Below are 23,392 nucleotides of genomic sequence, written 5' to 3' on the forward strand. Positions count from 1 at the left end.
TTAAGAGTAGTTTGTATTGTGTTAAATACAAGCTAAGGTCTGGTCTACACTGAAAAGTTATCAGCTATGTTGTTCGGGGGGGTGAAAAATCCACACCCCTAAGCAATATAGTTAAGCCAGCCTAACTTTCAGTGTAGACAGTGGTGTTAATGGAAGAATTCTTCCATCAACCTAGCTACTGTCTCTCAGGGAGGTAGATTATCTATGCTGATGGGAGAATCCTTCCCTTAAGCATAGGTAGTGTCTACACAGCAGCACTAAATTGGTACAGTTTTAGTAGTGCTGCTGTAGTGTTTCAAGTGTAGACAACTCTAAGTCTTGGATCCTAACTTTGTTAATTTAATTTCCTAAAAGTTAACCAGCTGACTTTTTAAACCACTGACCAGCACATCACCTCATAGTCAGTGTGCTGCCTGTGGAAGTTGAGGTGGTTTGTGTGGCAATGTCTAAGTTAATAGGGGATTCAAACAGGAAAATGGTAGTCCAGGATGAGAAGTCTCTTGGAGAAACTGAAAATAGGTACTGCCTCAGGTCTGGAAGTATGCTCTTATCCCTAGCTCCTAACCAATGGCCAGATGATACTGGGTGGATGATGAGTGATAAACAGACTGCACTTTTCATGGGACTCCCTTTAACCATTTTTGTAGAATGGGTAAGTACTAATTGAATTTTACACTACCTCTATGCACCTCGTGCTATTTTATACAGAACATGGGGTCGAAAACATCCAGTACTATACAAAAAATGTGTATGAACAGAGTTGTTAGACATGTTTTGATATCACTATCCTCCATTTAGTTTCCTTTAATGTCTGCAGTGTTCCCCCCCATGCACATATTGCATAGTAGTAATAGACTTAAATCATAAGATAGCCAAAGTGTATGAATGTACAGATTCTCATTTAGTATGTTTGAAGATTGTTTTGGTGACATGTATGTCCATGGGTGGGATGTTGATACAAAATACATTTGGCAGAAACACTCCCTGAACAAATGTTTACTCAGTTACAGTAGGAGGCACCCAAGCATAGGTTCAATGTGAATTTGGAACTGCAACTGGACTTACTTTCCTTCACCCTCACCGGCTAACCAACCGGTGCTGCTCTTGTGAAGATGGTAGGATACAGCACACCCAAAAGCACATCGAAAGAGCAGAATAACAGTAGCAGAGAAGAGTTGTTTATCAGGTGTAGCATTCCATGAGCTGAATCCTACCTTTGAACTGGGTTTGACTCACTATAGTATTAATTCCATCAGCTTTAGGAAAGAAAGATTGCATGAGTCTATAGCTTGACGTTCTGCCTCTAGAAAACTTGAAAGCTACATCTATAAAAGCTCTGTCAGAGCTACAGCGGTGCGACTCGTCACACCAAAGCCACTCTCATGAAAGTTTAGTTACTTACTGACTGCTTATGCACTTATCTCCCTCCCCCATCATTTATTTTAGGGAATTTACTAAACCCCTTTTGTTATAGCACTGAAATGAGAAGTAGAGCACTGTGTATATTTAGCCTTAGACATTATATGGGTGGCACAGAAGAATTTCAACCAAGCATGATATTAAAAGAACCTAAATAGTTTCCCCCCTCACTAAGGCTGAAGACCATGAAATCTTACATGCTAAGCAACCATAGGATTTACACAGTAGTAGTTTGGAAATGGGTCAATCCAATGCAGTTACCACTATGAAAAATGCCATGGAATCGCTAGTGACCAGAAGAGATCAAGCCCTTTGTTTTTATATCTTCCTCAAAGATACCAGCCAAAGTTTTCAAGAGGGACTAGTGATTTTTGGGTACCCAACATGACACCTGTAAGGGACTGACAGTTTTGAAAACTTTGGCTGATATCTCTGATGAAGACATAAAAACCAAAAGGCTTGATTTCTTTTTGTGACAGGTGATTACATGGCATTTTTCATAATGTTGTTAATGCCACTGGTCTGACCCCATTTCAAAGTGTATATACTTAGCACAGCCAAGGCTTCAAGCTTTGTGGTGTATTCTGTGCAGCTAGGTTTAGTGTAGGGCAGTTTGGTAAGTTACCTCCCCTTACCTTAATCCAAGGGTGTTATACCAGGGAAGCAGCTCCACTTTAATGGTGGATTAAGTGACCCCTGTGTATAGTTTCAGCATAACTGAAGTGCTCAACAATAAAAGAATACTTTAAGAGGCAGGAGCAAGGAAAAGATGTGATCTCTTAACAGGCCATGATTTTTTATTCTTCTGCAAAGGATAAAATTCCATTCAGAGTTAGAGAAAGGCTTTATATAGTACAAGTAGTTCAAGCAATCTTTTCTGGAACTATGATTGCTTAATACTGTGTGTAATCTACAGGACCTTTTATTGTCAGAAAACATACAGCTTCCAAGTCTATATTGACCATTTGACTCCATCCTGGCACTATTCAACGAGGGTACAGATGCAGCCTTAGAACTTCATAAAAGGCACTTGGAGGGGTTTTTGTGTTGCATGCTTCAGTGCCAATGCATAGGCGTAAACTCTGGCATCCACTAAAATATGGTCTTCTGCCACTAGCTCTGCAAAACACCCAAACCAACCAATAATAATGAATTCCAAACAGAAAGGCATGGACAGGACAGACATAACAGGGGCAGATGCAAGTTCATATTCATACTATGGGTAAGAAACTAAAAACAAACTTCTGAAGACTTCAGACAGAGACTGACAAGTAGCATGAATGCGTGAAGTATCAGCACAAATCCAGGCCATGTTTAAAAATTTTTGGAGGCTTTGCCATATTTCTTTTATAACACATTAGTCCTTTAAAATCTTGTGACATGTTAGTCCCCTGGAGCCTTATTACTAACTAATTTAGTAGTAGTGAATTAAAAAAACCATATGAACTGACTTGAAGCACATAGGATAAGCCTCGGGGTGGAAATGGGTAGCTACCCGATGTAGGAAGCTATCTGGAACAGGCATTGCATTGGTAATTGCTTCTAACAAGACCGCAGCTGGATAGATTGTGTTAATGAACATTCCTTTCTGGAAGACAAACCTCATTTTGAAGGTTCACCTGATACATGGCATGTTATATGCAAGTTTTCCAGATTACAGAATTAAGAAAGTAGATGGTTTTGGTTTTAAAAATGGTTATAAATCTCCCAGACAGAGATCTCCAGAGAAACTTGAATACAGGGGCTAAGAAGTGAGTTGATTTACAGTAAGTGTGAAGAAGCTAAGAAATTTTCAAAGTTTTTATTAACTGGCTTAATGTGCAAGAGAAAATAAGTGCTCTTACCTTCAATTCTCTGCAGTAGATCATTCTTTGGTAGTGAAACAACTTCCACAAATTCTAGCAAAAAAAATTAAATAGATAATTTGTGTATTTTACAAGGATTGTCTTTAATCTGTCAAGTCATATGTGATATAGAGTTCAGTTAATGTTGAGAGAACATTATATTTCATTCCCATCTTTTTATACTCAGATGGAAGGCAGACAAGGAACTGGATTCAGGTTCACCTTCAGCCAGAGACCATCATCAGCCAGGCACACGGCCAAGCTCAGCGATTAAGACACAGGCAAGATCAAAGGTGCCTTTGAAATGCAGTTTTGAGGCAGTAATTTGGGAAATAACTACAGAACTAGCTTGGAGAATGGTGACATTAGGGACAGGAACCACCGTACTTCAAGGTCAGACACTATTCTCCTTCCCCCGATTTCATAGAATACCAGAGTTGGAAGGGACCTCAGGAGGTCATCTAGTCCAACCCAATGCTCAAAGCAGGACCAATCCCCAGACAGATTTTTGCCTCAGATCCCGAAATGGCCCCCTTAAACCCAGGGTTGTGAGTTCAATCCTTAACAGGCCAATGCTCAAACCACTGAGCTATCCCTTTCCCCTATTTGGTCCATCTGATCAGATATTTCACTGTTGAAATGTTAATGTAACCTGGGCCTGCATACTTGGTATGGTAAGAGACCACAAAGGTTTAACTTCAGAGTGGAGGAAGAATGACAGACATCTGAGAACTGAGGGCTCATTCTTGACATGTTGCCTGCCACGCAAGGGCAGACATGCTTGAGGAATGCAAGATATTGCTTATTTGCCTATAACTACCCAAGCAGTTCCCCCTATTTGGATTTACAATTGCAGAGTTTCAGTCTAGGGGCCAGATCCACAGGCTTCAATACAGCTACACCAATTTACACCAGCTGAGGAACTGATCCTAGATAGGTCATGGAGACCATTTCAACTGAAATTTTCCCTCCTTAAACCAGGCTGTGGTACAAGTGTTTGGGAATTTCAAGTTTGATTTAAAGAGCGCCGAAGTCAGTGGAGCCCATACAGTGTGTCACCATCAGGACTGTGATCCTAATGATGTTGAGAAAATATCTCCTGACCACAGAGAAGAGCAGAGTGCAGGGTGACATCCGGTATAGCTGAAGCATACTTGCTGTGCTCCGAGCCACAGTGAAGTTAAGTGAGCAACATACCTCCTTCCTCTGTAAAGACAAGAAGAAAAACAAAGTGTTAACACAAAGAAAACTAAGTTTGGACACACATTGGAGCTTAGTGCCTGCTCCTGCTCTAACACCCACGAACGTCAGTGACGTTATTAGAATCCTGTATTGCTGTTGCCTTCAACAGTTTCCAAGCATATTTAGAGAGGACAGTCCCTCTAATGAGACAGATAAAAATTAAATATTGTACATGTCCTGGACTCACCAGGCTTTTGCATGGGTCTTGTATTACAAGCATCATCTCCATTAATGGTGACTGTCACAATGTGCGTTGTGCAGTTTGTCAAACCAGGGTCCAAGCAAACAGCTACAAAGTAAAGGATGTTCATTATGAGAAAGAGACTATACTACTGGACATTTTAACACCATGACTTTCACCCAGATCTATTTGATACAATAAGAGAAAAGTATCAGAGGGATAGCCGTGTTAGTCTGGATCTGTAAAAGCAGCAAAGAGTCCTGTGGCACCTTATAGACTAACAGACGTATTGGAGCATGAGCTTTCGTGGGTGAATACCCACTTCGTTGGATGCATGTCACCCACGAAAGCTCATGTTCCAATACGTCTGTTAGTCTATAACAGGGGTAGGCAACCTATGGCACACGTGCCAAAGGCAGCACGTGAGCTTATTTTCAGTGGCACTCACACTGCCCGGGTCCTGGCCACTGGTCTGAGGGGCTCTGCTTTTTAATTTAAATGGACTTATAGAAAGAGACCTTCTAAAAATGTTAAAATGTATTACTGGCACACGAAACCTTAAATTAGAGTGACTAAATGAAGACTGTCACACCACTTCTGAAAGGTTGCCGACCCCTGGTCTATAAGGTGCCACAGGACTCTTTGCTGCAATGAGAGAAAACTTATTCAGCAGGCAGCTTCACCAGCATGCATCACAAAACCAGGCAAAAAGTCTGGGTTAGTTATTTGTTCGTACAAGGCGAGCTGGGCAAAATGTTTTGGACAAAGTTTATTTGCCACAAAATGCAGTTTTGGTCAACCCAAAACTATTTGTGAGATTCACACGCAGTTTTGGCCATTCACAAAACAGCCAGAGGAGAAGGAGCTAGTAGTTGTGCTGCTGCATCCTGTTAGTCCAGTTGAGGCGTGCACTTGAAGTAGGAGACCTAGGTTCAAATCCCTGCTCTGGACAGACCCAAAATGATTTTTTTCAGTTGACTGAAAATTCCAAAAACTATTCAGATGTGCTTCAATCTGAACTGATTCTTCCCCCCAATCCCCCTCAGAACTGCCATTGAACCAAAAAACTAGTCATTCACCCAGCTCTACTTACAAGTGCTTCTTCCCACAATGGTCTCCTCTTCTAAATACACAGATTCTTTTTCATATTTGTGTTAGTACCTACTGATTGTTTGTCACTGCAGTAGAAGCATTCTCCTCGTTCACTGTACGTCAAAGATTAAACTGCAGGCTCCTAGTCAAACTATACTAAGAGCCCAGTTTTGCCATCAGTTACATACACAACACTCCTACTTTTGCACAATTTCCATAGTCTGAAGGGCAAAGTTCAATCTTAATAGCAACATGCTCGAATCCATAGTCCAGATTTCCCATTTCTTCCCTAGCATTTCCCCCTTTATAAAGGTTCTCCTTAAATCCCAGTTTTGCCTCTGCTCTGTGGCAGGCAGCACACAATATTTAAATACAGATGCTGGCTGCAAAGGATTTGGGGACTTTGATGTCAGGCAGCACTTCCTTCTTCCCCATTCCTGCTAATCAGCTCTGAGAACCTGAGTTCTCCTTCCTTTGCACAGCTGAAATGAGGACGACTTGCACAGAGATTGCATGATGCAACTGCTATTCATTCAGTAGGTAGGTTCAAGAGAGCCACTTAAACCTATTGGAGAAGAAGTCAAATCAAGTCCAGGCATCTAGACCTTTTAATTACAAGACGCCAGACCTTTAAGTTACTGAACTTTTTGTACCAAGTACCAAATCTTGGCCCCATGAGCAGAGCATGAGTAAATGAGGATCTTCCTTAAGAGCAGAATCATTCCCCCACATGCCTCAGAGCAACAGTGAAGCTGTTTCTATAACCCTCTGTATTGAGTTTTATCCAGTGGATCCGCATCTGTCATAGACACACAGACTATGTCTATTGCTCCTTGGTGTTGTCCTGGGGCACTGCCATATGGTACTGTGGGAGTGCACACTCCCTCGCTGTGCCCTTCCCATCCTGAACAGCGGACCCATCGTAGATCCATTGAATTTAGGGCATTCTGTGACCATGAAGAGGGGCAGGATTGGCTCTGAGTCAGGTAGTCAAGAAACAACAAAGACCTGGAGAACATTCAACGATATCCCCTTTGTACCCCGTTTCTTCCTCCAACTCTCGCAAGGCAGCGCTTTCTGGGCTTTCATTTCCCTCAATGAGGCCTGCGGTGTAAACGTTACATTAAAAATAATAGTTAAAATTGAGCTCTTTTACAGCATTGTCCATCCTTAGATCTAAGGGAGCTTTACAATGGAAGGTAAAGTATCAGCAGCCCTATTTTACAGATGGGGTAACTGGCACTGGGAGGTCAAGAAGGTCAGTGTCAGATCCAGGAACAGAACCCAGGACTCCTGCCTCCTATCCTCTAAATCATGCTGTCTCCCTCCAAAAGGAATTACAACTCTCACAATGAGAATGCCAATGCCAAGCTCAAAGGGTTTTCCCTCTTTTGGAAGTGGAAGATGGGAGGGAAAGGGGGAAAAAAAACTGGGTTGAACAGATTCTACAAATAAAATCTGACAGGGTGCTATTTCACATTTTTTTCATTACTACATATCCCTCTCTCTCAACAGCCTGTATTCTAGTACAGAAACCACCACTGATCTTGGAATCTGAAAGACACAACACACTGAAATCTACAAGCCTCAGCAAGATGGACAGAGTAAACTACACATACATTCTGTGTATTTCATCTTCATATTTTTGTTACCTACCTGCAGGGAATTCCAAGCAATACCCTCCCATTGGAGGCCTGAATTGTTTCACTAGAACAATGCAATCATAGTGGAGAGTTCTTTGTAACACAGGTATAACTGATACACCTGCCAGCATAAAGAAAAGAGCAACGAAAACACAGCATGTGAGTAGTTCAAACATTGACATTTATGTATTGTGAGCACCCTCAACTTCCACTGACTTTGAAAAATAAAATTGCACTGAAAGAGCTAAAGATGACTAATGTATTGCTCTCTGCTGGATGATCTCAACTCCATTTAAACCCTAATAGCCATCAGGAACTCTGGGTCTGAAAGCAACAGCTCCAATCAGGTACCCTAGAGTCTTCCCTCTGCTACTACAATCTTAACAGTCTTCCCACTTGAATTTGGTCCCCCACACCCTTGTCCAAACAGGTTCCAAACCGGAAGCTGCAGATCCTTTGACTGCCCAGGACCATAACTGACTTCCCATTGGAAAAGTGATCAAATCAAATATATTTGTTCAGACACTGATTTTCCCCAGACCACGGATCCATTTTCTGGCAATATTTTACTGTAAGGCCTAATCCTGCAACTCTTAGTCATGCAAGCAGTTCTTACTCCAGCCATCACAATGGCATCAATGTGATTACAAAGGGTACTGATTTGTAAGCTCCTTGGGGCAGAGGCTCTACTCCTAAGCTACACTTGATCAACAGTACAGCACCATACATGCCCTATGGCACTATATACATAGAATATCAGGAGGTCATCTAGTCCAACCCCCTGCTCAAAGCAGGACCAAACCCCAACTAAATCATCCCAGCCAGGGCTTTGTCAAGCCTGATCTTAAAAACCTCTAAGGAAGGAGATTCCACCTCCCTAGGTAACCCATTCCAGTGCTTCACCACCCTCCTAGTGAAAAAGATTTTCCTAATATCCAACCTAAACCTCCCCCACTGCAACTTGAGACCATTACTCCTTGTTCTGTCGTCTGGTACCACAGAGAACAGTCTAGATCCATCCTCTTTGGAACCCCCTTTTGGGCAGTTGAAAGCAGCTATCAAATCCCCCCTCATTCTTCTCTTCTGCAGACTAAATAATCCCAGTTCCCTCAGCCTCTCCTCATAAGTCATGTGCCTCAGAGGCCCCTAATAATTTTCGTTGCCCTCTGCTGGACTCTTTCCAATTTTTCCACATCCTCCTTGTAGTGTGGGGCCCAAAACTGGACACAGTACTCCAGATGAGGCCGCACCAATGCCGAATGATCATGTCCCTCAATCTGCTGGCAATGCCCCTACTTATACAGCCCAAAATGCTGTTAGCCTTCTTGGCAACAAGGGCACACTGTTGACTCATACCCAGCTTCTTGTCCCCTGCAACCCCTAGGTCCTTTTCTGCAGAACTGCTGCCTAGCCACTTGGTCCCTAGTCTATAGCAGTGCATGGGATTCTTCCATTTTAAGTGCAGGACTCTGCATTTGTCCTTGTTGAACCTCATCAGATTTTTTTTTTGGCCCAATCCTCTAATTTGTCTAGGTCCCTCTGTATCCTATCCTTACCCTCCAGCGTATCCACCACTCCTCCCAGCGTATCCACCACTCCTCCCAGTTAAGTGTCATCTGCAAACTTGCTGAGGGTGCAGTCCACACCATCCTCTAGATCATTAATGAAGATATTGAACAAAACCGGCCCCAGGACCGACCCTTGGGCACTCCGCTTGATACCGGCTGCCAACTAGACATGGACCCATTGATCACTACCTGTTGAGCCCGACGATCTAGCCAGCTTTCTATCCACTTTATAGTCCATTTATCCAGCCCATACTTCTACATGATTTACACTATTCATTTTATTTTACTCCTATTCTCTGCACCTTTTTATTGTGTCAGTTGTCGCCATTTATGGAAGCAGACCACCTCATCATTATTAATATTAGAAGAAGTTATGCACAAAAATGTAACTGTTGCCATACCATCAGCTGAACTGTCCTCTTTCTTGGTAGTACGCTTTACGGTTTCCCAAATTCTGTTGGGTAAGAAGAAGAGAAAGTGGATGTGTTAATCCTAAAAAAGGAAGTGTTCTAAATATACCTGCTTTCCACACAAATAGCCAACTTGGAACTTTGCTACCTTCATTCAAAAGCAAAACATGCAAACATACAGTGAGAATCGTACTGATTAGCAACTGCCAAGAGGCAAGCCACTATACTAAGTGATTACTGTAAAGTATCCATAAGGTCTCAGTCTCAATTTTGTTTCACCTTTAGTTAGAGAGAGAGTCTTGCTAGCAAATGATTTTTGGTGGTTGCTTAGGACAATAAAAAAAAAAGTAATCTTGATTCATCGCATGATTAATCACGCTGTCAATAATAGAATACCATTTATTTAAATATTTTTGGATGTTTTCTACATTTTCAAATATATTGATTTCAATTACAACAGAATACAATGCTCACTTTTTATTTTTGATTACAAATATTTGCACTGTAAAAAACATAAGAAATAGCATTAGGTGAATTGAAAAATACAAGTACTGTAGTGCAGTCTCTATCATGAAATTGAACTTACAAATGCAGAATTATGTACAAAAAATAACTACATTCAAAAATAAAACAATGTAAAACTTTAGAGCCTACAAGTCCACTGTGTCCCACTTCTTATTCAGCCAATCATTCAGACAAACAAGTTTGTTTACATTTGCAGGAGATAATGCTGCCCGCTTCTTATTTACAATGTCACCTGAAAATGAGAACAGGCATTTGCATGGCACCGTCATAACTGCCATCACAAGATATTTACATGCTAGATGTACTATAGATTCGTATGTCCCTTCATGCTTCAACCACCGTTCCAGAGGTCCTGTGTCCATGCTAATAATGGGTTCTGCTCGATAATGATCCAAAGCAGTGCGGATCGACGCATGTTCATTTTCATCATCTGAGTCAGATGCCACCAGCAGAAGGTTGTTTTCTTGTTTGGGTTTTGTAGTTTCCTAATTGGAATGTTGCTCTTTTAAGACTTCTAAAAGCATGCTTCACACTTCATCCCTCTCAGATTTTGGAAGGCACTTCAGAGTTTTAAACCTTGGGTTGCGTGCTGTAACTATCTTTAGAAATCTCACATGGGTTCCTTCTTTGCGTTTTGTCAAATCTGCAGTGAAAGTGTTCTTAAAACGAACATCATGTGCTGGGTCACCATCCAAGACTGCTATAACATGAAATATATGGCAGAATGCAGGTAAAACAGAACAGGAGACATACAATTCCCCCCAAGGAGTTGAGTCACAAATTTAATTAATGTATACGTTTTTTAACGAGCGTCATCAGCATGGAAGCATGTCCTCTAGAATTGTGGCCGAAGAATGAAGGGGCATACGAATGTTTAGTATATCTGGCACAAATACCTTGCAACGCCGGCTACAAAAGTGCCATGCAAATACCTGTTCTCACTTTCAGGTGACATTGTAAATAAGAAGCGGGCAGCATTATCTCCCGTAAATGTAAAGAAACTTGTTTGTCTTAGCGACCGGCTGAACAAAAAGTAGGACTGAGCGGACTTGTAAGCTCTAAAGTTTTACACTGTTTTATTATTTAGTGCAGTTATGTAACAACAACAAAAATCCTACATTTGTAAGTTGCACTTTCACAATAGAGTTTGCACTACAGTACTTGAATGAGGTGAATTGAAAAATACTATTTCTTTTGTTTAATTTTTACAGTGCAAATATTTGTAATAAAAATAAATATAAAGGGAGCACTATACACTTTGTATTCAGTGTTGTAATTGAAATCAATATATTTGAAAATGTAGAAAAACATCCAAAAATATTTAATAAATTTCAATTGGTATTCTATCATTTAACAGTGCAATTAAAACTACAATTAATCGTGATTTTTTGAGTTAATCACATGAGTTAACTGCGATTGACAGCCCTCATCATATTTAGTTCTTATATAGCATTTTGCATCCATGGATCTCAAAGCACTTTACAAAGGAAGACAAGTATCATTATCCCCATTTTACAGATGGGGAAACTGAAGCACAGAGGTGAAATTAAGTCAGCAGGTCAATGTATTTAGAATGGTTATTTTGAAGAGCTGCAACATAAAATAGAAGGGACAGGTTTTATAGACTGACTAATTTTGCCCGGAAAAAGCAATAAGCAAATACTTACATTCCGTCTGCCTCATGCATAACAATCATTACGTGAAAATAAAAGCAGATTACTCTGAAAGCTCCTAGCTCAGTTACCCATTCCTGTTAGTAACTGGAAGTCAAAAAATGACACAGCCTCTCTTGCAAATCAAAAGTAAGTGATGGGACTGACACAAAAAATAAACCTTTCACACAGGCCTCAATCACTGCCACTTCTTGAGGCTATTCTTACAGGGGAAGGAGACTTTAGAGAGAGCAATCAGAAAGGACCCCAATGCTCTAGGAAGAAGGAAAATAAGGTAGCACTGTCATCTCCAGTCATCATGACTAATTAAAAAGATAGATTTATCTGACACATGAAGAGAATTAGACAGGCCCGAGAATATGAATGAAAGCGTAAGAAACAGGCAAGACCACCCCTACTCCAAACAATAGCATCCCAACAGTATGCAAGACCCTGCACAGTCTCAGACATCATGCCATCAACAGGGGAAAGGGAGTTCTTTGGGAAGGACCAGAAAAACCAAAGGGAGCGCTTGATAATCATCTGTTTGCATGTTAAAACCTTGCAGCATTAGGTCTGCACAGCATCTTTGCAAATGACTGGAACCGCAAGAAAAACACATGGACCAAATCCAAGGTATTAAGCTACAGGACAAAGTATATCTGCTAACACATATTCCAACAACAAAAAAGGTCAAATTCTTCCTCAGAATAACTGCATTAATGTCAAAGGGGTAATCTAGCCCAGTATGTCAAGTAATTGGTTTATAGGTGCTCACATTCCACAGCCTTTGGCTGGTTCAGACAGAGAAACTGGGAAGAACTACAAGAATTTTAAAATGTCTCAGCAAGGAAATTACCTGGTTTTACCTGAGGGATCAACATAGGTCGTCTGTTCAAGCTTCACCCATTTTCTTTCTGCGATTGCCTAACAAAGAATAATAAATTAAACAAGTTGGGGCATTGTCCCCATGGAAATTTGCTGGGCAATTTTGTTATTGTTTTGGAAAGACAAGCTGCAAATCCAGTGTGTGTGGGAAGCTGTAATACTAGCGTGTAAATGCATGCAGAGGAGTTCTTGAAATAGGAATTGAAAATAACTCATGTGATGTATGTACAGCTAGGCTGGGATTTTCAAAGGAGTTTCAATGAAATTTGGTGGGATTTGGGTGCCCAACTCCTTTGGGCTGCTTTGAAAGTCTCAGCCCTAATCTTTAAAATAAAACAGGAAGGCAATGCCTTGCCCCTAGCAGGGGGCTGGTTTCAGCTGTGTGAAAAAGGGGTATGGAGAATTTGCCTATATGGGCTTTAGCCATGATGGGGGTTGTGACTGCCCAGTTATCTGAGATCTGGGAGTCAGGAGAATTGGTTCTATTCCCAACTCTGCCACTGACTCACTTTGGGACTGTCACCATTCTCCCCATCTGTAACATAGGGATAGTGATTCTTACCTGATTTGAAGGTCTTTGGAGCTCTACCAATGAAAAGCTCTATGCATTATCATTACTATCAACTCCATGGCCACCCAGATGCCTGTGGGCTTTTTGGCTGAGCAGAGGTATTCTTAACTTCCCTCCACCTAGTGTTTTGCCCATTCGTGTGTGGTCCCTTGAGGAGAGGTGGAACTAGATGTTAGTTTTGCTGTTTCTCTCATTTATTATGGCTTGCACTGTAAGGGTGCAGTAGTCTTTGCTAATTAAATGGCTGCTGGGAGGGCAGGCAGAAGACTTGTTTTTGACATCCTGCACAGGAATAGGAGGCTTGGGGATAGGTTACATCAGCAGGGTGATGCAGTGTAGTCTCAGGTGGCTAGTGCATCAAATTTCTGTAGTGTAGACCAGGCCTGGGAGTATATGGGACATCTGGCCACAAAGGTCATGAAATTGGAGAAACTCCTGCTAGAAAGAGAAAAAGAATACAGCCCCAAAAAGAACAGCAACATCTAGAGCATGTGAAGAGAGAAAAACAAGCACAGAATGAAGAGACAGAGACTGAGCCACCAGTAATCTAAGAATTCAGTAACTGACTATGAAAATGGATCATCTCACTTCATCCCTAACACCAATTCTAAGTCCATCTTACAGCATTCTACTTGTCCACTTGCCTGGGACAAGTCAGTTATTTTGAGGGGCAAATAAAATATCAACCGCTTTTCCATCACCATGGTAAAGGTGGCCAAGTAGATTTTGTGCCTGGAAATTTACATGGTTATTTTGCAAGGTTGTCCTAAGTTATCCTTGAATTACAGTTAGACAGAAATACTTTCCAAGGGCTTTTGGATGATCTGTGGTCACAACAGTGTAGCAGGAATGGAGAAGGTGAAGTTTCTAATTCCTTTGCCAAGGTGTAACATGTAGGAAGCATTCAGACTTATATAAGACTGGATTGCAAGCACCCAGGTATATTTTATTGCTTTGAATTAACTCCTAAGGCATACAGGGAATAAACTGCATGAGACCCAAAATAGGAAGAGATGAAAATCATGTTGCAGTTGCAGCCCAAACCAAGGGAATTATATATTTTAATTAAAAAAAAACAAAAACAAAAAACAAGATTTCTGCGCCTTTGAGTTAATGGGGATTGAACAATTATTTTTAAACTTCGCAGAAGATATAAAGGCCTGGATTACTGATTGTGGCCCAACAATGTTGCATAGGCAGCAAACCCGGCAAATCATTACCCCAGTATCTATCTCGGCATTGTTAAATAGCAAAGGGGAGAATGGCGGAAGTCAGAACCATATCAGTCAGCTCCAAGAAAGCGTGAGGGAGGAAGAAATGACTAAATTTACCAGGAATTGGACCACATCCAAACCTGAGAAAGGAGGCGGCAAAAGGGAATGCCATGTATGTAGTAAAACAGGATACCTGTCATAAGAATGTCTGGTATACCAACAGAGGCCAAAAGCTGCAATTAAGAGGCAATCCAGTGTAATAGTTAACAGGGTATAGGTCATCCAGCACCTCCTGTGAGTGGTTGTTATTTAAATGCTCCAGAATCCACCCCAAAGCCCAGGTAAATTACATGCTAGTGGAGAACTACAAAGCCCTCAGTGTTACCTAGAAAAAAGAATCTTTGCTGTCACATGCCTGGTTGGATGCATGGTCAAACTCTGTGCCAGCTGATAGAGAGAGAAAGCTTTACGCTGTGAGAGACAAATCCTTTGCTTAGATCTTAGCTAACGACGCTTCACATAACGTTGAGCTAAGCATGTTCAGTTTGAATCACCTTCTATTTGTGACTTCTCTCTATTGCGGTTATGTGCCAATAAAATCTGCTCCTCTCCAACATAACCTGACTGCAGAAACAGTTAGAGGGCACAACCAGCAGGTGCCTTAGAGAGAAACTCTACTCCAATGTTAGGTGACTCAGAATCAGAAATACACAATTGCTTTAGTAAAAGGTCGTGGGCAGAGGGGCTGTGACTTCTATTCTCAAACAATGCCACAAGAAGTCTGGTGAAAACCAGCATGGCACAGGGAAACACAAATGACCTGAAATATACTAGAGCTGGCTACAACCTGCTACCACTATTTGGAGGGTGCAAAAGACAAAGCAGAAGAAGAATCATTTAGAATAGCAAAAGGGATTGAGGAGTAATAGGCTGAAATTAAAGAAGCCTGAAAAGACTTGTGCCCAGTTTTGCTTCATTGAAAAATTAAAACCTCTGAAATGTTAAAGTTTTCCTACTTGCTTATTTACGTAAGAAATTTGGGTCTTTTCTGCCATGGAAAACTATAGTGACTGGAGATCTAATGAAATTATGACACCAAAAGCATCAAGAGAATGAAAGCTGACCAACTGAAAGGGGAAGAGATTTTTAATACGACAGTTTAAAAGTCCTTTTTTAAACAACCATTTAACTCCAAAGGCTAACAAACACTTTAGAGAAAGGATTTCATTGTTTAAAGACTCAATACTCCTGCAGCTTCAGTTAAGGTGCACAAGCTCAGAGTAAACGTCCACAATACTCCCAGGACACCACCACTATAACCAGAGAGGACTAGATCTGATATTTCCAATAGTGCTAAGATAGGAACAAGAACAAACTGTTGAAAAGTTTTTGGTTTTTAGGTTTTTTTTCAGGTGCCCTTTATATACCATAAAGCAGCAAAAAAAGGGCGCACACACAATTTTTAAAAGTCCTTTGCAGGTCATCTTTAAGGAAAGGAAAATGTAGGCTGAATATCAGAAAGCAGTGAATTCAGTTACAGTGGAATGATCTCTCCAGGGAAGTGGTGAAAGTCCCATTATTTCAGACATTCAAAACTACCCTGAACAGCCTAGGAAGTATTGTCGGGAACAACTGTGCCTGGGGAGGGCGGGTCTGAGGGAGAGGGGAGATGCACTAGATAACCTTTGTGTAATTTCTATGATTGTTTTAAGGTGAAAGTTCCTTATCTTTCATCTGCATGTCACCTACTTCGACTGTAATGACTTCAGGACAAAAGCCCTATCTTCATACATCTACCACGCTACATAGCGTAAGGTTCTCTCACTCTGCACTCCAACATTCAATAGCAGCCTTAAATAAATGTTAAAATTAGTTGTTAAAAAATATAAACATGACAAAAATAAATGCTTTATACCTCTTCTTTAAGGATGGATGGTCTGGTAGATTTCAGAATCTCTGTGGTTGTGTTGTTTTCCATTTTCAGGGATGTCTCCTGCACCAAGTCCACACTACTACAAAACAGAGAATTAAAGAACATTTACCTTCAGAGTAAAGTCAAACCATTCATCCATGCATTCTGAATTAACAAATCATTCTCCTAAACACGCTTCATTAACACTTAAGGTCACACACTCATCAGCTTGCAAACATCATGGATGCTGCTAAGATATATGGGGGTAGATCTTCAGAGGATATAAATTCTCATGGCTTCACTGACTGCAAAAGAGCTAGTGCAATTTGCACCAGCTGAGGAGCTGCCCCACGGTATTTATAGGCCATGCATGGCAGGGTGCACGACTAGGGTTGCCCATTTTAAGTCACAGTGCTACTTTGCTCTCAATGGAATCTTAGCTCAATACACTATTGCCACAGCATGCGAACTGGCCTAGAGGACAAAGCATGACACAGGTCAGGTTAAGGAATTAACCCCAAATATCAAAGGGAATTCAGAGTGAAAACCACCACTGCTGAGAATGAGGAATCTCAGCAATTAGACTAGAAAAAAAAATCATTTAGGTCATTCAGTCCCTTTCCCACTCAAGAGGCACTGCAGGATTATCCATTTTCCAATGAATTTGTCCTGTCTAATTCTAAAGTAGAAGACATGCCAGGCAGCACACTGATGCAGAGCTGTGCATTTTTACCACTAAAATCTTGGGTTCAAGTCAGTGAAATGGTTGGTGCTTTGTCTACATCACAAAACTATTATATAGGTTTAGTACAGAAGCTGCTCTTCAAAGGAAGCCCAGGGTTACTACTGAAATGAGATAACAGACAGGACAAAGCAGAAGGGGAGGAAAAAACCCACTGGAGAACAATCCAACATTGGCAATGAGGTGGAAGAAATGACCTAATAGCTTTTTATTTACTGTTTATGAGCCTACACCAACTCTCAGCGAAGCCAATAGGAGTCTTTCCCCCAACTTCAGGATGCGTTGGATAATGATCATGAGAAATGACCAACGGGTGGGGAAACTTGCACAGCACTTGCTTGCTGTACATCTGACTTCAGCTTGTTCTTTCACAAAATCCATTCTATATTTTTAAAGTACTGGACATGTGCTTATCTCAGCTTTCTTGGGTATATGCACGGTGGCACATCTCCCCTAGCACCGTCTTACGAAGACAAGGCATGTTACATATTCTGGAGGACGCTATACAATACTACTTCAGAAACACAACAAATTTATTACAGGCCCAAATCTACAATCCATACTCAGGCCAGAGAGACTCATAGGTCTTATGGGTCTGTGATGGAGTTTTCATGCCACACTTCACCTGAAAGGGTTAAGGTTGCTAGGAAGGGGCTAATTAACATACCAGGCTGCACTTGGGGAAGAATTAGATAGGCAAGCCCTAACAGAAGATGAAGCTCAGCTGAGCAGGTTAGGCGGGCCTGTACAAAGCCAGCAAGCTGAGAACAGAAGTGGGCTGTAGGCGACAGTCTTTCCCTGAGAATTGGGCACTTGAATTGAACCCCAGAGAACACAGAGAAAGAGAAGGGAAGTAGGAAAGAGCAGAGGGCAATAGCAATGGGATCTTAGAATAAGCAGACCATGAGACAGAGGATTGCTGTGCTGGAACCTGGAGTAGTGGGTGGGCCTGGGTTCCCCATCACCCACTGGGATAGTGGCATAGTCTTAGATTAGAGGATGGCCTGGAAAGGCAGCCGGACAGTTGGTCGGGAGAGACTTTGTTACCCTGGAAGGGGAGGACCCTATAGTGAGGTGGTTGGAGGGCTGAGTTACAAACAGAAGTTGCATAGAATCCCATAGAGCAAGTGGGGCTGTTGTGAGGGTGGGATGATGGAAGAGGGCATCAGAGCTGGAGGGAGCTAATCCCCAGAGTAGCCAGGAGGAGGCACCATCCTAGCAGTGAGTGTATCCCATGACAGAGTCCTTGCCAGCTTAATGACTGCAGGATGAAGCCAAAGCATCTTTCACAAAGAAGACTCAGACTTTAAAGTTATTGTTAAGTTAGACCTGCAACAAAGAGATACAAGGAAAATTTGTCACATACGTTCTATAATAAACTAAGTTTGAATGGTTAGTAATATCAGAATCCAAAATAGACAGAAAATACCTCCGTCTATTTCACAACCATTTCAGAAAGAGACAATGATAGAGATTAGACATACGCAGTGTTGCTGTAACCATGTCTGTCCCAGGATATTAGAGAGACAAGGTAGGTGAAGTGTAATATCTTTTACTGGACCAACTTCTGTTGGTGAGAGAGACAAGTTTTGAGCTTACACCGAGGTTTTCTTCAGGTCAGTATCTCTGCTTCAGCAGTTTTGATATTTTCCACTAGTTGGTGCAATAACTCTGAGTGACATTTAGACAAGGTTTTTGAAAAGTGTCAGATTTCCACATTCTGCAGATGGCATGGAACCAGGACTTTCAGGTGTCAAAACACTGAAATATAATTTGGCTCATTGACGGTTATGATTCATACGCTGTCATAATTTGAGAGCCGCAACACAGTTAAAGATTAATAAACAAAATTAACTGCAATGGAAAATAAGCTGGTCTAAAGCTGCATTGTATTTGTGCATCAGATCTATGGACACACATCATACCAAAGCCCTGGAACAGGATGTTCTCTTGTACTATCACCTACAACAATGTGTAGTCCTGTATCAGGATTAGATGAACGCCATTAATGTAATGCTTTATGGCTAGCAGTGCAATTTTAAAACCCTGATTTCAGTTAAAAAAAAATCATCAAAATTGTGAATTCCGTTTTCGCTTGCATTCTCAGCCTAACAGCTGATACGTACTTGTAAACGTGGGCAGAAACTTAGGTCCACCTAGTCCTGTCCACTTGCCTCTTAGGGCTAGTAATATAGGACACTAAATTTGTCACACTATCTGCTCCACTCACCTCTCCTGGGGCTCAATTCAGACCTGCTGGCCTGAGGAGTGAGTTTGGTCTCACTGTTAATTCTACATTCTGATCAGACCTCTCTTGAAGGTAACCTCCCAACCCCCCCCCCCCCCCCCCACACACACACACACAAATCAGTTTTTAAACTTATCCTTGAAGCAATTCAGAATTGAGCCAACTAAAGCCTACAAATCAGCTTAGAGGTTAGTCCTGCTGCAAGAACATTACAATAAGCTATCCAAGATGTAATAAAACATGGATAAGCTTCCCTAAATCAGTCTTCAAAAGGCATGATCTGATCCCAGCTATGTTTCCCAATTGATAGCAACCAGATTTAGCAGCAGCTTGAGTATGCTGTTCAGAAACAAGCTCAGGACTAAACTAAATATCCAGGTTTCTTACCACTCTAGGATGTCTTTCAAAAAATGCTCTCAGGGGATACTGTCAAGTAGTTTAAGTACAAATTTTTTCCTACAGCACCTTGATGGGTATATTTGCAATGATTTGTCCTCCAGATTCTAAATAATCTTTTAAATCCACTGATCTGCCACCAATAGCCACTGCATTTGCATTGCACAAATGCATATGGATTTGCTGCTAGAAGCAGCTAGCAGCCCAAGTCCAGCTTCATTTGTTGAACTGTGCCAACATCACTAATGAGGCTAAGGGCTTGTCTACACTTAGCCCTGGTCTACACTGGGGGTGGGGGAGGAGAATCGATTTAAGTTATGCAACTTCAGCTATGTGAATAACGTAGCAGAAGTCGATGTACTTAGATCGACTTACCGTGGTACCTTCACGCGGTGAGTCTGCTTTCGCCTCTTGCCGAGCTGGAGTACAGGAGTCGACGGGCGAGCGCTCAGGAGTCGATTTATCGCATCTAGACTAGACGCGATAAATCGATCCCGCTGGATCAATCACTGCCCGCCAATCCGGTGGGTAGTGAAGACATACCCTTAGTGTTGCAGCTGCGCTGTTGTAGCGCTTAGTGAAGACGCTACCTATGCTGACAGGAACGCTTCTGTCAGCGTAGGAACTTCACTTTCCCAAGAGCAGCAGCTATGTCAATGAGTGACATAGCACTGTCTACACTAGGGGTTAGGTCAGTATAACTACGTTGCTCAGGAGTGTGGAAAATCCATGCCCCTGAGTGACATAGTTATACCAACACAAGTTGGTACTGTAGAGTGTAGACCCAGCCTAAAAAAACTAAAGAAGGCAAATAGTGCACTAACTTGAGCACTGAGAAAGAACATGAAAATAACAGCCAAAAGGAAAAGAAATCAATGGTTGCCAAGTATCAGGATGACAATGTTACATTTCTGCTCTGATGTTTATTAGCACTGAATGCCTACTGAGCACTGTACAGGATATCGAGGAATAAATGGTCCTTGCCTCATTGGGGTTATGTTCTAAATGGAGAGAAAGAAAAACTGCTTTAGATAGCCAGAGGGTGGTTATCAAAACATTGCAATTATTATTACAAAGTCTGTTTCAGTTAATGGACAGGTGAGGATTTAGGTGAGTTAGCCCAATTTAGAAGAATCTGAACTAAGGGAGTATAATAATTTTGTGCACCTTCTGCAAGGGTAGTTCTGAGTGCAAAGGGCTACAGTGTAAAAGGCATGAAGAGAGACACAAAAGGGGAGAACAATGAGGAGTACTTGTGGCACCTTACAGACTAACAGATTTATTTGGGCATAAAACCCACTTCATCAGATGCATGAAGTGGAAAATACAGTCAGAAGCTATATATACACAGAGTACATGAAAAGATGGGGGTTGCCTTACCAATTCTAACGGGACAATTCAATTAAAGTGGGCCATTAGCAGGAGGAAAAATCACTTTTGTAGTGGTAATCAGGGTGGCCCATTTCAAACAGTTGACAAGAAGGTGCGAGTAACAGTAGGGGGAAAAATTAGGATGGGAAAATAGTTTTTAGTTTGTGTAATGACCCATCCACTCCTAATTTGACACTATCAAACTAGGCCTGAATAAAGACTGGGAGTGGATGGGTCATTACACAACTTGTCAACTGTTTGAAATGGGCCACCCACCCACACCGCCGGGGGGAAGAGCATATGGCTGTGTCCCAGGGAGGACACTGGCAGCTGGTTACTTCTCCACCCCTGCCTCCAACCCATCCACCATGGTAATGGAAAACTGATATGATGTCCTGGCAATGAGGAATCATCCCCAAAGGAGGAGGAGAAGCCATGTACCTCCTGCACCCCCTTATGCCACCCCATCCCTAGTGCCCCATCCCCCCAGACTCTGCCCCATTTCCCCTGCCCCCCTTATGCCATCCCTGTCCCTACTGACCCATTCCCCCTGTAACATTGCCCCATTGCTCCTGCCCCCCGTTATGCCATGTCCATCCCTACTGTTACCCGTCAGGTCTGTGTTCTTGGGAAACCAGGGTGTAGTACCCAGCGTGCCTGACTCACAAAAGACCTCCCCCCCGAGCCTCTGCTTGAATCAAAATTGATCAGAAGACAGACTTACAAAAAGCAATGAAAAGGCAGGGAGAGAGACACCTAAACCTCTGGGATAAGGATGACAGGATTAAGGAAACTCCCCTAGCCTCATCTGCATCGGAAATGGGACAAGGAGGCATCTACATTAGCATACAGAATGGGGAACAGAGATTCCAAGGCAAGAACCGCAAGGAACTATGGGAACATAGAAGCAGAGAAGCACTGCATCATGGGGAATCTCTGCTCCAGATGGTAACGAACCTACACCTGCACACACCCAGCTCATTAATTATCAGACTAATTCTAGTAATAAATCCTTTATGGGTATCCAAAATAGCGAAGCTCCCTAATTGCGTTGTGAGCTCCCGCCAAGAAACACCGCCCAAAGCCAGGAATGATCAGTTCCTATTGTCTAGCCTGAACAAAACAACTTTGGTATTCTCCCTTGAGCCACCAGTTTGCACAAACAAAGCTAGTGTTCTCCCTTGAACCATTACTGTTTCTCTACAAAAAAACCTTACCCATGCTCAAGTAAGTGTTCTGATGCCTGGATCCAAAATCTGCATCGGTTCCATTAGGATTTCATCTTCTCCAAACTGATCATGCTAGGGGCTCTGCCTGTCTCCAGCACTCTGGACCCTCAGCTACCACCACCACCTGGGACCCCCTTCCCCCCATCAATTCAAGCTTCATGGAGTGGTGAGAACCCAGCTCTCTCTCTCAGTATAGCCTTCTGACCCTGACTTGTGTGATCAGTTATAGTTTTCTAAACCTGACTTCTATAATCAAGTTTAAGTTGGATTTAATACGATAACTGTTTTGTTTGTTTGGCTCCCCTATGGTTATTACCTGGCAATAAATAACTTTCATTATTAAGCTTGTTGCTTCTTTATCCCCCTGCCCCTCATGGGTGTTTTTTGGTTTCCTCATTCGCTTTGCAGCAATGCTCCCCCTACCTAAGCTAAAAGATCCCTGCAGTGCCCAAAAATCCTATGTGGTTTGCTCATCAAGCCGATTACTACCAGAACAACTGTAACGTGAAAGTGGGGATAGTGCTGAACCTAGAACATATGAGGGTGGCAGCTTTGAAGTGCTGCTCAACCCAGCCTGCTCAGGCGTACTTTATTCTGATGCGGTGCCCATGGCATACGAGGGTGATAGCTTGGAAATGCTGCTCGACCCAGCCTACTGAGTCCAGGGACATATAAGGGGTCAGCTTGGGAGTGCTGATTAACCCGGTCCTCTCAGACACGCTCTGTTAATGTATAAAAACAACAAGGAGCCTGGTGGCACCTTAAAGACTAATAGATTTATTTGGGCATAAGCATAGTTATGCATCTGAAGAAGTGGTTTTTACCCACGAAAGCTTATGCCCAAATAAATCTGTTAGTCTTTAAGGTGCCACCAGACTCCTTGTTGTTTTTGTAGATACAGACTAACACGGCTACCGCCTGATACTCTGTTAACGTATGTGTGTGTGTGTCTGATTCTGGGGCTAGAACAGGAGTGGCCATCCTGAGAAGTAGCCAGAATTTACTAATGTACATTGCCAAAGAGCCACAGTAATACATCAGCAGCCCCCCATCAACTCCCTGCCACTGCCAGCGCCTCCCACCTATAGCTCTAGCTCCAGATCGGTGCCTAGCCTATACAAAAAGAAGAACAGGAGTACTTGTGGCACCTTAGAGACTAACAAATTTATTAGAGCATAAGCTTTCGTGGACTAGTCCACGAAAGCTTATGCTCTAATAAATTTGTTAGTCTCTAAGCCAAGGCGC

The 23,392-nt window shown here is 42.1% G+C and overlaps 1 protein-coding gene and 1 long non-coding RNA gene across 6 annotated transcripts in view; one reads left to right on the plus strand and one right to left on the minus strand.

The window, feature by feature from the left end:
- The first annotated feature begins 179 nt into the window (after nt 1-179).
- On the plus strand, nt 180-7,436 carry LOC117874633. 2 transcript variants are annotated; one of them, XR_004645041.1, is made up of 3 exons: nt 180-652; nt 3,451-3,556; nt 7,294-7,436. It is a non-coding gene; the product is annotated as an uncharacterized LOC117874633 (long non-coding RNA). The 2 variants fall into 2 exon arrangements; XR_004645039.1 differs by lacking the exon at nt 180-652 and adding an exon at nt 2,517-2,641.
- Nucleotides 2,192-23,392, minus strand: part of NUDT5 (nudix hydrolase 5) — a 22,643-nt gene continuing 1,442 nt past the window's right edge. For 2 of the 4 annotated variants that reach the window (XM_034764937.1, XM_034764946.1), the window contains exons 2-10: nt 16,165-16,261; nt 12,436-12,503; nt 9,391-9,443; nt 7,435-7,542; nt 6,787-6,882; nt 4,693-4,794; nt 4,461-4,469; nt 3,264-3,317; nt 2,196-2,538 (exon numbers count right to left, since the gene is read on the minus strand). In XM_034764937.1, the coding sequence (XP_034620828.1) occupies nt 2,429-2,538; nt 3,264-3,317; nt 4,461-4,469; nt 4,693-4,794; nt 6,787-6,882; nt 7,435-7,542; nt 9,391-9,443; nt 12,436-12,503; nt 16,165-16,227 (663 nt within the window). In that variant the 5' untranslated portion in view covers nt 16,228-16,261 and the 3' untranslated portion in view covers nt 2,196-2,428. Of the gene's footprint in view, nt 2,539-3,263; nt 3,318-4,460; nt 4,470-4,692; nt 4,795-6,786; nt 6,883-7,434; nt 7,543-9,390; nt 9,444-12,435; nt 12,504-16,164; nt 16,262-23,392 lie in introns of all 4 variants that reach the window. The other 2 variants (XM_034764922.1, XM_034764928.1) reach the window with 2 other exon arrangements.

This window comes from Trachemys scripta, chromosome 1, assembly GCF_013100865.1.
Source record: "Trachemys scripta elegans isolate TJP31775 chromosome 1, CAS_Tse_1.0, whole genome shotgun sequence".
NCBI classification, from domain to species: Eukaryota; Metazoa; Chordata; order Testudines; family Emydidae; genus Trachemys; species Trachemys scripta.